At 36.6% G+C, this 17,881-nt stretch overlaps 1 protein-coding gene across 1 annotated transcript in view; it reads right to left on the reverse strand.

Moving 5' to 3' along the window:
* Positions 1-8,313: 8,313 nt before the first annotated feature.
* The window catches only part of NPFFR2 (neuropeptide FF receptor 2), a 125,732-nt gene continuing 116,164 nt past the window's right edge, over positions 8,314-17,881 (reverse strand). Inside the window, exon 5 of the mRNA XM_058297248.1 lies at positions 8,314-10,316. Within this exon, the coding sequence (XP_058153231.1) occupies positions 9,467-10,316 (850 nt within the window). The 3' untranslated portion in view covers positions 8,314-9,466. The remainder of the gene's footprint in view (positions 10,317-17,881) is intronic.

The following is a 17,881-nucleotide window of genomic DNA, read 5'->3' on the forward strand; positions in this document are numbered from 1 at the left end:
ATTTGAATCCATGTTAAACAGATAATAAAACAGAAATACTAGTAATATAATTACTGCTAAAGTGCTGGGTCTAAAAATTTACTCAGTAATATAACATTTTAGTATTGAAGGTAAAAAGAAAAGTACCATATGAGTCTTTCAGTAATATCAATATATTGGTTTATGTGGAATATTTAATGAAAAGAACAATCATTCTTACTAGGGAAATGCTTTACTTTATTATGATTCCAAAAGCATATCAATGTTTTATTCAGGACACATTAAAGTTGTTAAAGTAATAAGTTCATAAGAAAGAACACTTGTTCTGATGTTCAATTTATTGAAAATTATGTTTCTCCTATATGTTCAGGGAAACTTGCTGAGCCTTAGCGATATAATGATTATAAAGCAGATTCTTTAACCTCAAAAACCCACCAGCATGGAATGTGGGAGAGTGTGGGCTATGATGTGAACCACTCACCATGAGGTGCAGCAGTGCTCAGAGATGTATTCACCAAATGCAATGAATGTCTCATGATAATGGAGGAGATTGTTGTTATGAGGGGAGGAGTGGGATGAGGGGGGTGGGGGGCTTATGGGGACCTCATATTTTTTTAATGTAATATTAAAAAACTAAATAAAAACAAAAAAAATCCCACCAGCAAATACATGGGAAAAAACCCAAAAACAAAATTAGAAACAAAACAGATGTGATATATTTAAAGAACTGAGAAATAGTTCATATCACTTTTTAACCCTTCATCATTCATCCAGACCTGAGATTTACACTTTTTTATTTTAAGTATTTATTTCAGTTTGGATTTAATTAGTACATGCTAGAGTCTGTGATCATATGAAGACTAAGAACTGTTTCAGATGCCTTATGTAATGTTTCATTTAAGGACAACCTTGTGAACAATGACTACTACCAGGCCTGTTTTACAGATGAGGACTTGGACACACAGAGGGATTAAGTCACTTGTTCAACTGGTTATTAGCAGTGAATGCTTCATTTGAACCTGTCTGTCTTGCTCAATGTCTGTGATCCGAAACACCACACTACACTGTCTCTCTGTGCCATGCTAGGCGTTAGCTGCTGAAAAGACTGGTGATCCTCTTCCTGTATTATAATTAAAAAGTGTAATGCACATACATTTTATCTACACTGAAATTCATATGGCTGTTCCTTAAATTCTTCTGGCTGCAAATTTCTGTATAAGTTCATTAAGCTGCACTTTTTTGGTTTTATATACGTATTTAATGCCAGTTGCTGAATTGACCATGTGCTTAATCTGTGCATGGTATAATTCTCATACCACTATTCCCAACACTTAACAATCAGAGGACGGAACAGCATCATAGCAGTCTGTAAAGCAGGTGAATAAGCACGGACAATTCCCAGATGGGGCCGTTGTAGTTGGGTGCTCTGTAAGTGCTACCTGTGACAGAAGGCATTCTTTAAGGAGGATTGTTCAACTGGTTAGAACACAAACTTGGCAGAGATGTGATTGAATGGGAAAACTGATTAATAGATAGTTAGAAAAAGGTATATTTTTGCCTTCCTCCCAAAAATGCTTTTCAAACAAATCAAAGAATCAAGTATAAAAAAGGACGATGAATGCACAAATATATGAACACACCAAAATTCCATTGATTGTAGTCTTTGGATGGATTTATGTTTTATTAATATGCAACAATAAAATTGATTACTTAAAAATAAATAAATAAACCATCCACCTTAAAAAAAAAGAAGAAAATGATGGTGTATTAGTTTTCTGTTGTGGACCTAACAAATTACCACAAATTTAGCCGCTTAAAGCAACACAAATTTATTACCTTCTAATTCTATAAGTTAGAAGTCCAACACGAACTTCAGTGGACTAAAATCAAGAGCTTGTCAGGGCTATGTTTCTTCCAGGAGGTTCTAGCAGAAAAATCTGTTTCCTTGTCTTTTCCATCTTCTAGAGGCCTCCTGCATGCCTGACCTCATTGTCTCCTTCCTCCATCTTAACAAGCCAACAATGCTTGGATGAGTCCTCTTCACACTGCATCTCTCCAATGATCTCTTCTTTAGACAAATATCCCTCTTTTCTCCATTCTGCCTCCCACTGCCACTTTTTAAAGGCCTTTTGATCATATTGAGCCCACCCGGATAATCCACCATACTCTCCCCACCACAAAATCATTAACTGGATCACATCTGCAAAATTCTTTTTGCCAGTAAATTAACATTTTCACAGGCTGAAGGGATTAGGGTTGGGCATTTGGGGGGACTCTTATAATGCCTACTATAAAGGCAAATTGCTATCTAAAGATGTGAAAACGCTTTCTACCAACATAAGCAAAGAATGATGTCAAAAGTGGAAAGTCTAGGGGATTTGGCAATCTGAAAATTAAAAATAATTGTAGTGGAGAATGCTATTTGTTCACTAAAATCTGTTTTATTTTCCACAGTAGTGGAATTTAACTTGGGCATATGGCTGCTCAATTTAACTCCGCATTTTCCAGCCCTCCCCTTAACCCTCGCCACTCCCACTCTTCATCCCTGCCTTGAAGCTCAGTGTGGCTGTTTGGCCAATTTTATATGATCAGAAGGGCCTTGTGGACCTTGAGGTTTTTCATAATTTAAAGACAACCTACTCACCCTAGAACTCTTCCTTTCTCCTCCTTGTCTTTTGAAACATGGATGTACCCACGAGTCAGCTTTGACCATGGAGAACAGTACTCTGAAGCAGGGCTGACAAGCTTGTCCAGAACTGCCCAGATAGTAGTAGTTTTGGCTGTGTGGGCCATATGGCCTCTGTTTCAGGTGCTCCACTCTCTATTGTAACACAAAGACAGGCAAACAAATGAGTGTATCTGTGTTAATAAGGAAAATTTTATTTACTGAGTCAGGAGCCATGGTTTACCAACACCAGCTCTAGGGGATGGAGGACCAATCAGAAGGAAAGAAACTGAGTTCCTGAGTAAGATGTCCTCTAAAGTGGACCATTGACATCAGGTACAATTTCGTTCACTAAAATCTGTTCTTTTCTTTTTTAAGCCACTGCATTTTTGAACTCTGTGTCATAGTAACTGAGCCTTTAACTACTATAACTACACATTTATATGTACACAGAGGCACATATTGAACAGGGAAAAGCTTTTGAAACCTGTGTGATAGTCAATGATTAATACCCTGAGTTATGGAATGCTTTTACAAGTCAATCAGAAAAACAACAACAAAACCTCTAACAATCTAACAGAAAAGTAGGTAGAAAAAATGGACAGGGAATTGACTAAGGAGGAAATGCAAGTGAATACAAATGAATCCAGTTGAATAAAGATTATTATATGAAGTTCAGTTAGATGATACTTAAGTGAAAATAAATATGGAGATACAAGTTCTGTCTTTTGAAACTGACAAGAAAGAAAATTTTTTTTTGAAAAGTATGCAGTATTTATGACTATGTGAAGGAATAAATTCTTTTCTAAGGGAAGGATAAAATGTTAAAACATTTCTAAAAGAGATCTAAAAATGTGCATTAAAACATTAAGAAATGCACATATATTTTGGCCAAGCAATTACATTTCTTGGAAATCTATTGTAGGATAATCATAAATATGCTTAGGTTTTCCAAAGTATACATAACAACATCATTTTATAAAATAAAGAAAGAATATAGTTCTAACCACAGGAAAGAAGTTTAATAAAATGCTCATTAAAATGAACAAAACATTTTTTAAGATTATTAGACAACATGGAAACATATTCTAGATAGCTGAAGTGAATCAATGTTTTAGGAGATTTTCCCCAGAATCCTAACTTTATTAAAGAATATATAAATGTTCCAAAATGACAGTAAGATTGATTATAGCTAGGTGTCAGGATAAAGAGTGATCTTCATTTTTCTTTATCTATTTTTCCATATGCTCCAATGTTTCCTTTATATTCTGTATTGTTTTCACTATTTGAAAATCAAATATAATTCATAATAAAATTACATTATAATGCAAATTAAAACTGGAAACATTTGCAACTGGTTAATTCATTTTTTGACAGATATTGATTGTGTTTCCATATGTGCAGGTGCTCTTTTAGGCAATGGAGATAAAATAATGAACAAGACAAAGCCCCTGCCCTTCCAGAGTTTATTTTCTGATTGGTGACATAGATATTAAACAAATAAATGAAAGAATTCTTAAGATAATTACAGATAATGAGGTGATATAGAGAAAATAAACTAAGTCCAGGTTAGTGAGTTTCAGCTGAACCCTCAAGGATAAGAAAGATCCAGCTGTGAAGAGCCATGGGGAGACCATTTCCGGAAGGAGAAAATAAATGCAAGACCCAGAAGCAGCAAAGAGCTTGGCCAATGATAGAGGTATAGACAGGGTCAGAGTGAATTGTGAGTATGGGATTGGAGTAGGGGTGAAAGGCAGGCAGCAACCAGAAAGTAAAATGTATAAGCCTTGATATGGAGTTTATTTTATATTCTATATTGAAATCAAGCTATTGATAAGTTTTAAGTAAGAAAGTGTTATCTAATGTATGTTTTAAAAAACTTGATCCTGCCTGTTACCGAGGACTGGCATGCCTAAAATAGAAAAAGTACATAGTAATGAATTAAAAAAAAAACAAAATAATGATTTGGGATAATGGCCAAAGGTTGGGAAAAGGAAGAAATACAAGTTAGTAAGACACATGGGAAATATGAAAGAAATTTAATATATGTTAGATACAAAGATACAATGAGAAGGGTAACCACACAGTTGAGATTGTATAGTAATACAATTTTGGAAAAAAACTACCAGTAACTCTCAAAGGCTTTACAAAAATTCCCTTCCCAGTAATTCTCCCCCATTGAATCTACTTTCAGAAAATGATCACTACTGACAAAAATGCATGTACAGGGTGCTGAAATTAAATGATTGCTAGAATAAAGGTTTGTGGTGGCTTATGTTTTGGTAGAGCAATTATATGTAATTTTGTTCTCTTCATTGTACCATTCTACATTTATCAAAACAGCTACAAGTGGAAGAAGCTATTTCTATAATCAAATAAATGGTTATTGAAGAAAGAAATGTCCAAAATAAAGACATCATAATGTATAGATGATATTATGTAGAAGAAAAAATAAAATGAAAAAAAATCTTCAAAATTAGGTATACCTGAGTTTCAACTTGTTTAACTATATTCAAGTTTCATGATTTACGGAAAACCAACTTCTCTTAGACTCAGTATCCTTATCTGTAAAATGGGCTAGTAATATATGTCTTTTGTTTGTTTGTTTTAAGATTTATTTTTTATTTATTTCTCTCCCCTTCCCCCCCACCCCCCAATTGTCTGCTCTCTGTGTCCATTTGCTGTGTGTTCTTCTGTGACCATGTCTATCCTTATCAGCGGCACCAGGAATCTGTGTTTCTTTTCATTGCGTCATCTTGCTGCGTCAGTTCTCCGTGTGGGCAGTGCCATTCTTGGGCATGCTGCACTTTCTTTCGCGCTGGGCAGCTCTCCTTACAGGGCGCACTCCTTACATGTGGGTCTCCCCTACGCGGGGGACACCCCTGCATGGCACGGCACTCCTTGCATGCATCAGCACTGCACATGGGCCAGCTCCACACGGGTCAAGGAGGCCCCGGGTTTGAACTGCAGACATCCCATGTGATAGGCAGACACCCTATCCATTAAGTCAAGTCTGCTTCCCAGTAATGTATGCCTTTAAGCACTTGTGTGAGGGTAAATAAATGCATAAGTATCACTAATCTGGTATTGTGAAATATTCTAATATTATACACTAATATTAATTCTTCTAGATATAACCAAAATACTAATAACAATTTCATTCTTAATATGTAGTAGTCACTTTGATTTTTATTTTAATAAATGTTCTTTCCATTTAATCCTAAAATCAAGATGAACTATTGTTATCCCCATCTTACAGATGAGAAAATTGAGACATAGGAATGTTATATGTCCAAGTCACTAAGCACATAGGTGGTATATCCAGTATCTGATTCCAAAATCCAAATTTTTATTAGGTTGGTACAAAAGTAATTGTGGCTTTTGCATTGCTGATATTTGCTGTTTGATATTGGAATATATTCTTAAATAATTGTGGTTATGTTATATATCATTTTAATGTGCATTTCTCACTTTATGTTTTTTTGCTAAGCAAATTTGAGCGATTTTCTTATTTGCTTCAAAATGGGTCATAAAGCACATTTGGGCAACAACACATTTGGCCAGGAACTGCTAATAAATGTACAGTGCAGTGGTGGTTTAAGAAGTTTTGTAAAGGAGATGAGAGCCTTGAAGATGAGGAGTGTAGTGGCTGACCATTGGAAGTTGACAACGGCCAATTGAGAACACTCACTGAAGCTAATCCTCTTACAACTACATGAGAGGTTGCCTAAGAACTCAACATAGACCATCCAATGGTCATTTGGCATTTGAAGCAAATTGGAAAGGTGAAAAAGCTCAATAAGTGGGTGCCTCATGAGCTGACTGAAAATTTTAAAAATTGTTGTTTTTAATTGTCATCTTCTCATGTTCTATGCAACATTTCTCAATCGGATTGTGATGTACCATGAAAAGTGGATTTTATACAACAACCAGCAATGACCAGCTCAGTGGTTGGACCAAGATGAAGCTCCAAAGCACTTCCCAAAGGCAAACTTGTACCAAAAAAGGTCATGGTCACTGTTCTGTGGTCTGCTGCTGGTCTGATCCACTACAGCTTTCTGAATCTGGTGAAACCATTACATCTGAGAAGTATGCTCAACAAATTGATGAGATGCACCAAAAACTGCAACACTTGCAGCCACCATTGGTCAACAGAAAGGGCTGGATTCTTCTCCACAAAAACTCCCTACTGCATGTCATGCCACCAATGCTTCAAAAGTTGAAGGAATGGACTATGAAGTTTTGCCTCATCTGCCATATTCACCTGACCTCTTGCCAACTAACTACCATTTCTTCAAGCATCTCAACAACTTTTGAGGGAAAATGCTTCCACAAGCAGCAGAATGCAGAAAATGCTTTCCAAGAGTTCACTGAATCCCAAAGCACAGATTTTTATGCTACAGGAATAAGAAAACTTATTTCTCATTGGCAAAAATGTTTTGATTGTAATGATTCCTATTTTGATTAATAAAGTTGTGTTTGAGCCTAGTTATAATGATCTAAAATTCACAGTCCAAAACCACAATTCCTTTTGCACCAACCTAGTGACTATGCATGTTTAAGATTTTTAACTCTCTTTTATTTTTGTTGTTTCAATTTATAGATAAGTTCTGTATTTGTATATAATAGGTGTGCAGAAAACTGTATGCAGAAATCTACTCATTCAGCATTAAACCAGTCCCTAAAGGAAACAAACAGATGCCTGTGGCATTCTTCCAGCATATACTTATCCACTGCTTATTACTTGAATCTACACTAAAGGATAGTAAGACAATTTATCATAGTGTTGATGAATTTATATTTTAGTTGTGAGGAAAAGACACAACAAATGCATTACATGTTGTCAAGAAAAAGGGACACAGTGCTCAGAAGAGGCAGCAGTCACTTCTGCTGTAAGCATGTAAGCATGTATCTTTTCCTAGAAAGATGACTTTTGAATAGACCTTGGATGTATGGTGGACAGTCAAACCAGCAAGTGAAACAGAGAATGAGTAATAAATGAACAGTCTCAGCTAACCTGCTGTGTTTGACTGGAGTTTAGAAAGCAATTTACTTGGGAGAGACATCCAGGAGCAAGGGCCAGACCATGGTAAGTGTTGAATGTTGTTTTAATAAGCAGAGAACCTCTGAGGGCATTTTACAAGAGACCTTGTACTACTTCAGGAAGATGATTCTGCCAACTATAGAAAGAATTGGCAGATGTTAAGACTGAAAGGTGGGATGTAATTCAGAGAGGAGGGTTTTTCAGCTATTAAGGGAGAGGTAATGAAGAATTGAAGGTGATAAAGGGGATGTGGATAACAGGTAGGAGTGTAAGGTTTGGTTATGATGAGTTCCAGGTACATGTAGAACGTTCATCCATGTGAGGATGCCCATCAGAAAGTGATAATCTCTTTCAAAATAATCTTCAGTATCTAAGTATCCCAACTGTAAATAGCATTTCAGTAAATCAGGAGAAAGAAATATAAGGTCAAATTCTATCTCTAAATTTTCAAAAAGTTGCCCTCCCTGATTGCAGAAAACAACATTTGCATGTTCCAATATTGTATCCCATAGTGTTCAGTACAAATAAACCTAAATATCCATTTCTTAAAAGCCTATAATGTGGAAAAGCTTTTAGCTTAGAACCACATAAATAACTAAAGACACAGTAGTTTCAAGCCCAGAGATTTATTTTTATTTGCCAACTATCTATTATTTCATAATTCCCAGTTATTAGGAAGTCATCTCACCCTAAAATAAAAACTAGTATTTAGAAGCGCATTACATCATTGAAACACAGCAGAAACTAAGATTTGCCAATTCCATTCTTAATCTAATACTAATTTACTAAAGGTGGGGCACTAGATTTAAATGTTGTGCCTAGTAGGAAATTTGGAATAATTGATCTTACTCTACATACTTCGTGGGAGTCTTATGATTGTTGAAACTGTCTGACCATTTAAAAAAAAAAAAAGGTGTCATTCTGCCAAATCCTGTATTAGTAAACTATTTATTTCTTTATATAAGAAAAGATGTCAAGTTGGAGTTCTAAATTATCTCTGTAGCAAACATGGGTTCAACTAGAGCATAAACTTCATATATGAAAATATAAAAACACCAACAACCATGCCTTTAGAACAATGATGTGATTTTTCCCAACTTTAATTGTACTCTGTAAAAGAAAAAAAAATCACTTTTACATACAAAACAAAATAGTAGGCTTTTATTTTGTACTGCAGCTCTAAGACACAGAAGGTAAGGTTATCTTTGAGATGATTACCCAAAGACCTACAAAATCTTTCTTCCAGAGTAGCCCAAATAAATTAATGGAGATGACAAAAGCAGTAGGACAGAACTTTATGAGATCCAGCACATTTCTAAGAAGGCTAAGTATGTTTTAAAAGCTCAAGCAAATAAATAATTCTGTAGTTTACAATGTCAAATCCAAAAGCAAAGGGAGATTTAACAAAAGTTATTTTAATTGAAAGTATAGCCCATCTGTCACTATTATTGGAAAAAAAATATCTAAACACATACAGATACACTTATACACGTGAGCTTGACTCATGCACAAATGCTTAAGTTGGGAAGGATCAGGCTTTGAAAACTGTTCCCTAGAAAATGGATTTATTCAGGCAAACTTATACATGAGTCAACATACATATTTTACAAACCATAAGATTGGTTAAGATCATAAGATTATTTTTGTTTTCTTTTTTTTTTCTTTTGCCAGAGAAGGCTTTCAACAAATGTTTTATCACATTCATAGAAAGAATTGAAGAACAAAGCCACAGAAAGCAACAGTATTTCAATATATAACACTCAATAGAGTTTAAATAGTCACACTAGCTCTTTTATGATCTCATTGCTATTGGTAGCTTCTTCCAATTCTTCCATCATTAATTCCTGTTTGGGTTTTCCAGCACTTTTTCTGTAAAGCAGATTATCCCCATGAGGGTTTTGAAATGTAGGCTCCTGGGCTAGCTGGTTAGATATGTTTATGACCACGTTGTTTTTGGTTTTTAGGGAGTAGGTTTCCTTGGGCTTTGCTCTTCTATGGCAGAACTGGAGCTGAAAAGCATCTTGAAAACCACGGCGGAAATTCTCATTGAAGAAACCATAAATGATTGGGTTGACGCTGCTGTTGCAAAATGCCAACCAGTGTGCAAAAGGGTATATGTAAATGTTTATAATCTGAAGCTCATTTGGAGAAAGGTCAGCATAATCTGAGAGCATCATCAGAGTCCACAGGGGCAGCCAGGACAGTATGAAAAGCAGGGCCACAATCAGTAGCATCTTAATGACTTTCTGCTTCTTCTTGGACACTGTGTGCCACTGCTCCTGGTTCTGATTGCCAGTGTGGGGCACAGTAGTCTTGAAGAGTGAAATCCCAATTCTTCCATACATGATGACAATGAGGGACAGGGGAGCCAGGTAGATGTTGGCAAATAGCACAGTGGTGTAGATCTTCCTCATTTCCTGATTTGGCCAATCTTCACGGCACCAGTAGACTGGACTGGTTTTATTGTGGGAGTTGAGTTTCACACGGTAATATCTTTCTTCTTGTACATGTAACATTATTGCAGATGGAAACATAATGGTGATGGCCAGGACCCATATTATCATAATAATGATAAATGCTGTCTTGATAGTGAACTTTGGTTTAAAAGGGTAGACAACACACCAGAACCTGCAATTAAAGGCAAAGATCAATGAGAAAATGCCTGATAATGTCTGACTGACTCATGAATCAAATTAATTTAGATAATTATTATGAGTCTCCCACTTACATTCTCCTGCAAAACACAGAAAGATACCACTTGCAGAAGAGAGGCATGCATTGACATTTTCTGTAATTGATATATGAGGTAACTTTCAACTCAAAATTTGAATAAATGGAGTATATCAGATAATAAATAATTATAATAAAGATAAATTGCATATATTGAACATGAAAATTTAAAACTCTGTTCCAGGTATTTGTGCTTACTGTCTGGCATGCTTTATCTCTTTAAGTGTCTCCATTTAAAAGATGGGAAAATAGAGTAAAAACTTTGTCCATAATTACAGGATTTTAACACAGGTAGTTTGACTCCAGAGTCCATCCTTTTAACCTCAACAGTATTATCACTAGACTTCTACCTTTATGTGGATGTGGGACAGTAAAACAGGTGCCAATCAATGAACCATTTCACCCTCATGTCCTTGTATGACCTCCTTTCACATTATCTGTAGGCTTGACGATATAATTTACTTTGTCCAATGGGACATTAGCAAACACAATGCAAGCAGTAACTTTTTATGAACTTGCACATCAAAGCTTGCCCTTTTGGAATGCTTCCTCTTGAAGGTCAGCTACCAGGTTGTAAAGAATCTTGAGCTAAATGAGAGGCCATATGATGACAGACCACGGAGGCTGAAAGACTGGCCATCTTAGAGGTTCTGGCCCTAGCTTAACACCCAAGTGAATGATACAGCAGGAGTGATTTCAGCTACAACACACAGAAGAGGAGCACCACACAGTCAAATCACAGAATCATGAAAAATTGTAAATTATTTTTGTTTTAAGACACTAACATTTTTAGTAGTTTGTTTCACAGCAATAAGAGTCTGGAAGCTTCCAAGAGTTCTGATTATGGGCTAAGCATGGAAACTCAACCTCAGTGCACAGATAGCATGGTTCATTTTATTTCACTATTGAGATTCTTATTATTGAGATTATTGATGCTCATTATGTTAATCACAAATAAGCATACTATTATGTAACTGTGTAATATTTCTTATTTTTCAAAGTAGTATCACCTATTTAATAATTGATTTTATGATAATTCTGTGAAACTGAAATATTATGAAAATTATTACTGTCCATATCTCCAGAAAGGAACTATAACTTTTAGTGGCAGAGTAGGAACTCCAAATGAACTCATTTGACATATCTTTGTAGAATGACTTATTATCTTGGGCTTTGACAGCTCTTTTGTCTTCTTTATAACTCCTTTATTACATGTATAAGTTCTTCCATCTTAACCTCCAAGTTTTCCTCTAGTCTTCCAATTAATGCATTCTTCCACCCACCTACCCTTAAATTATAGGTAACTTCATAGGCACAATTCTAGGTATTTTGATTTTTCCTTTGGCCAACAAATGGAGACCCTGGAGAGGTAAATATGAAGAAGATTGAAAATGGTCACTGGAGAGAAATAGTCAAGAACATCCACATAATTTTTGCTAAAATCATGCTGAAGAGTTTTGACTTTATCCAGTGGACAATGGAGATTCACTGAAGGATTTTATTTGACCAACAGCGAGATCAGTTTTACAACTTAAGAAACTTATTTAGGTTGTACATTCTATCCAAACTGTACGTTCCATGGCTCTTGCTTTCATCTCAGATTTCTGCAGTCATCATCCAGTAAGTTTTTGGGTGTTTTCCTTAGTCCAAAAGGAAAAATCCCATACTCCTTTGTAGCAGTTTAATATTATTGATGAATTCCAAAAAGAAATACTGGATTATGTTTGTAAACTGATCTTTTCCTCTGGGCATATTAGATTATATTGGATTCTGAGTTTTACTTGATTAAATAATCAGGTAAACCTCTTGTGGCTGTAGGACATTGAGTCCCACCCCTTGGTGGGTGGGGACTCACAGACAAAAGACATGGCAAAGGAGAGAGTTGGAGGGTTTTTGATGTTGGAGTTTTGATGTTGGAGTTTGATGCTGAAGCCTTAAGCTGGAGCTCTGGGAAGTAAGCTTAGAGAGGAAACAGAAGCAAGACCCAGGAAGAGCCCTGGCCCAGGAAAAGAAGCCCAAGGAATGGAAGAAACCAGGAAGCCTGAACTCTCACAGATGTCTGTAGCCGTCTTGCTCTAACACGTGGAATTAGACTTTGGTAAGAGAAATAACTTATGCTTTATGGCCTGGTGTCTGTAAGCTCCTACCCTAAATAAATACCTTTTATAAAAACCAACTAATTTCTGGTATTTTGCATCAGCACCCCTTCAGCTGACCCTTAGTGTTGATATAGTACCTTCTATGACATTGATGCAAGAATATTACAAAATTGGTGTTAAAGTCCATAGGTTACATTAATTGTATTTTTCCCATCTATCACTATATTCTTATCACCTTGTAAGAGTGATGTGCATTTGTCCTATTTCATAGAAGAACATTTCTTCTATTTGTATTAACTACAATCCTTATCCATCTCTGGGTTCACTATGGTATTCAGTCATTAGATTATTTTTTAGCTTTCTTTCAATTGATATTTACATTCCTAGATTACCTTTTCCAGCCACAATCTATTCAAACACAAAGCCAATAAATGGATATGTAAAATTCTCAGTATATTTCCAAATCCTGATAGTACATTTCCAATAATCAAAACTATTCTCTTTGATGATGAAAATAAGAGCTACTGAGTGTACACTTTGAAAGAATTGTACTACACGTGAGATGAACAACACAGGGAATCTAGTGGTGGATGAAGGACTGTGTTTAACAGGATACATTTGCGAACATTTTCTCAGGAATGATAACAAACATATAACTCTAACAGAGGCTATTAATTAGGTGAGTTGGGGGAAAATATACCAAATGTAAGATATGAGCTATAGTTAGCAGTAATATTTTAATGATGCTCTTCCATAGTTTGTAACAAATGTTTCACAAATAAAGCAAGGTGTTGGTGGTGAGGTGATATATGGGAGCCCTGCATGATGTTAATTCATGTTCATTTTGTAAATTCACAAATTTTACTATACACTTACTGTTTATGTATGTTCATGTATGAATGACATACTTCAATAAAATTTTATTCCAAAAAAACAAAACTTATTTTGGCTGGTGGGGGAAAATAAAGATTGACTGAAGACCTAAAGGTCAGTTAGGAAACAATCTCAGTATTCCAGTGGACTAAAGGCAGTGGCCTGGTTCAGGATAAAACTCAGGACAAGTTAGCATCCAGAACTAACAGGACTTGGAGAGTGACTAGACAGAAGTTGAAGAGAGGAGGAGGAATCAAGGATCAATGCTAGGTTTTTCACTTGAATTGGGTGTGTGATCTTGCCATTCACTGATTTGGGAAACATGAGAGAAGGAGCTGATTTTTGTTTTGTTTCATGTGGTGGGTGGTGATGAAGATAGTGAGTTCAGTTCTGGCCATGTTTAGTTTGAGGGGCATGTTGTAGAATGTTCAGGTGAAACTACTGAGTCGGAATTTTGAACATTGCCAAGGAATTCAGGAGAAAGGTTTAACCTGAAGTAGGTTATATGGAGATGAAGGTGTGGCTATTTAAAAACCTGTCAGCATGCTTTGACACTCCATCAGTAACAGGTAACCATTCATTCCCCTCACCTTGAATAAAGGTTGGACTTAATGTCTCACTTTTAATGAAAGAATGCAGTGGAAGTGACACTGCATGACTTTCTGGGCACTATCTCTTGGGGCACATGTCTTCAAAGCACTGAACTGACATTTAAGAAGTCCAGCAGCTAGAAGCCACTATGCTGGAGAGCCTGGGTAGAGAAACCATGCAGAGAGAGAGTGGCTGTGAAGTTCCAACTCTTCCAGTCCCTAGCTGTTCCAGTCTTCCCAGCACAAGCACCAGACATGAAATGAGAGCACCTTCACCCCCAACCTTCACCCCAGCCTTGGAGCTACCCCACCTTATGCCAAGTGGAGCAGTGACAAGCTATACTTGCTCAATCTGCTCACATTGCTGACTCATAAACATAGTAAATACTGCTTGTGTTTTAAACCATGAAGTGGTCATTGTTTGGGGTGGTTTGTTTTAACCAGTAGTAACTAAAATTGTAGAGTAGGGTTACATGGATAGGAGGGCAGGCAGTAAGCGTATGAATTAAGCCATTAGTCACAGTGGGTACTGCAGCTTAGTCCTAAGTGTAATTTAGGAGATGGTGCAAAACATTTGCCTCAGAATTACCCCATTTCAGGGGAGAAGGATCTGGATATTTCCACACCAATTCCCAAGAGTTTTTGATTAAGGGCTTGTCCTAGGAAGTGTTAATTCCCTGGCACTTATTATCAGTTCTGCTCAAAGACAGAGTGGCTTTCTGGAATTTAGATGGGATAGGCAGAAATGAAGATCCTGACAGTTGGATATCAGACAAAACACACTGAAAGATCCAAAAAAAATGAGTAGGGCACTGAGAACATCTGCTGCAGGTACCATTGGCATGTACATGGTAGTTGAAGTCTTTTGAAGTACAGTATTACTTGTATTGATCTAGTATAAAAAGATCGATTATTCCTCAGGAATATTTTATTAGGGAGGTTAATGATTTTCCCATTTTTCCCCAAGAGCTAAGGTTAGGAATTTCTGCTGTATGCTCAAAGAGCATTTCATTTACACATGCAGCATTAAAATACCCTGCACCTAAATAGTCCTAAAGCATTACTTAGTCCAGAATCATCCTTGTTAATGAACAATCATAAAAGAAAAAGACACAGAGCTGTCCTTATTTCAATAAAACTCATAAAACTAAAAACATCAAAAAAGGTAATTCTGAAATTCATAAGCTGTAATATTTAAATGTAATAATGAGTATCTGATTGAGGTTGCAATGTATTCTTTCTGTCCACGTTTAATGCTTTTATACTATTTGTCTGCATTCATAACATTTTAAATTTTATGTAAGGGCACCATACTGTAGGTATCATTATGCAAATTTTCTTGAGATTTTAAGCTTCTGAGATTTATGCATGTTCATATATAATGATGACCCGGTTCATTCACTGTAACCACTGTACAGTTATGTACTAAAAAGATAGAACACAATGTATTAATCTATCCTACCCTCATTTACTTTTCAAAATGAAGACCAATGTTTATTTCTAATTCAGTGTTAAGAAGGTATGGTAGGGAAGCAGATATGGCTCAAGTGATAGGACCTACCATATGTGAGGACCAGGGTTTGATCCTTGGAGCATGATGGTGAAAAAGAAGAGAAAGTGTGCCTGTGTGGTGAGCCGAGTGCCCGCATGGTGAGCTGAGTGCCCACATGAGTGCCTGTGCTGCAAGCTGAGTGTCTGCTCAGTGAGCCGAGTGCCCACGCAAGTGCCCATATGGCAAGCCAGTGCCCTCGCAAGTGCCTGCGTGGTGATCGAGCGCCCACGTGGTGAGCTAGTGCCGGCAAGGTGAGCCAAGTGTCCGCGTGGTAAGCTACCGCCCACACAAGTTAGTCATGCAGCAAGATAATGATGCAACAAGAGACAAAAGGGAGAGTCATGGTGAAGTGCAGCAGAGACCAGGAACTGAGATGGCACAATGACAGGGAACCTCTCTCCACAACAGAGGTCCTAAGGATCAAATCCTGGTGAATCCCAGAGGAGGAAAGATGAGAAGAGAAGACAAAAAAGAGAAATAGATACAGAAGATCACACAGTGAATGGACACAGACAGCAAAAACAGCAGGGTGGGGGAGAGGGAAGGTCAGAAAATAAAAGAAGGTATGGTAGAAACAGTGAAAAAAGAATTTAAGTGTATTTCAGTATTAAATGTAATATGAAAGTAAAGCTCAAGATTCAAGTAGAAAACGCAAAGATGATTATAGATTTTTGTCAATGTCAAGGTGACATATAAAATATATAATTAAGGTATAGCTTTTATTATAAACTTTCACATCAACCAATAATTTAGTGTAATAGTAATAAAATGATTCAGTAATTTTGGAATAATAAAGCTCCAAATTTTAATAAAATCTCATACTGTTGGCGTATAATAGTTAACATAGTTTTAAATTTTATTCTCTTTATTTGTAATCCAAATAAAATAAGATCTACTGGATGGGTTCTTGGCAGCAGATCAAAACATTACATAAATAATTATGTAAATAGATAAACATTAAAAATAGAGCCTACTAACTTACTATTTTTGTTTCAACATTCCATTTCGTTAATTAAAGCATTTAATCTTTTTTTAAAGCAACTATCTGAAAATATATAGTGCACATATGAATTTATACACAAAAACATATGCTGTTGATCGGTTGTTTGCACTTTTTTTGGATTTTGGGAAATACCTGTTTCATTTGCCTCTCAAATGTTTCTTTGTCCCTATTTTCATCGCCTTATTAGAGTCATCCACCCTCTCCCACCTGAGTTGCTACAAGTCTCAAAACCATTCTTTCTCCTTTCTCCAATCTCATACTACTTCAATCTCTTTCTATTTGCTGTTAGTTTGATTTTCTAAAATGAGAATCTGATCATTAATCCTGTATTTAAAAGACTTCAGTAGCTTGTTTTTCTTTAAGACAGTGTTTCAAAACTTGAAATGAAAAATGAGACCTGAGCACATTGAAAAGCCATCCCTTTTCTCCTTCTGTAGCCTAATGTGCCTCTCCACTTTAGTTTCCCATGTACAACCATATCGTCTCTGCACTTTGGACAAGTTCTCTCCTCTTTAAAGTGCCTTATGTTACCCCTGTCTTAAGAGGTTCCCTTCCTCCATTTCTTTTCCAGGTTAATTGTGGATCCCTAAAGATTTAGGTAGGATTTACCTCTTCTGTGAATCTAGCACTTCCTGCCATGGTCACTCTCTCCTTTGCACAGTTTTTCTATACTGGATCCATATTAGAGAGAATTATTCATAAGTACTTCTTTTTTTTTTTTTTATTTTTTTATTTTTTTATTTTTAATTTACTTCTCTCCCCTTCCCTGTTGCCTGCTCTCTGTGTCCATTTGCTGTATGTGTTCTTTTTTTTTTTTATTTTTTTTTATTGACTTTGTAATAATATTACATTAAAAATATATATGTGAGGTCCCATTCAACCCCACCTCCCCCCACCCCCCTCTCCCCCCCCAACAACACTCGTTCCCATCGTCATGACATATCCATCGGATTTGGTAAGTACATCTTTGGGCACCTCTGCACCTCATAGACAATGGTCCACATCATGGTCCATACTCGCCTCCATTCCATCCAGTGGGCCCTGTGAGGATTTACAATGTCCGGTGATTACCTCTGAGGCACCATCCAGGGCAGCTCCATGACCCAAAGACGCCTCGACCTCTCATCTCTTCCTGCCTTTCCCCACACCCATCGTCCACCATGTCCACTTTTCCAAATCCAATGCCACCTCTTCTTTGTGGACATTGGATTGGTAGTGTCCATTGCACCTCTATGTCAAGAGGAGGCTCAGATTCCACATGGATGCTGGATGCAATCCTCCCATTTTCGGTTGTAATCACTCTAGGCTCCATGGTGTGGTGATTGTCCTTCTTCTTAATGTCTGTC

Source organism: Dasypus novemcinctus, chromosome 1, assembly GCF_030445035.2.
Source record: "Dasypus novemcinctus isolate mDasNov1 chromosome 1, mDasNov1.1.hap2, whole genome shotgun sequence".
In the NCBI taxonomy this organism is placed as follows: domain Eukaryota; kingdom Metazoa; phylum Chordata; class Mammalia; order Cingulata; family Dasypodidae; genus Dasypus; species Dasypus novemcinctus.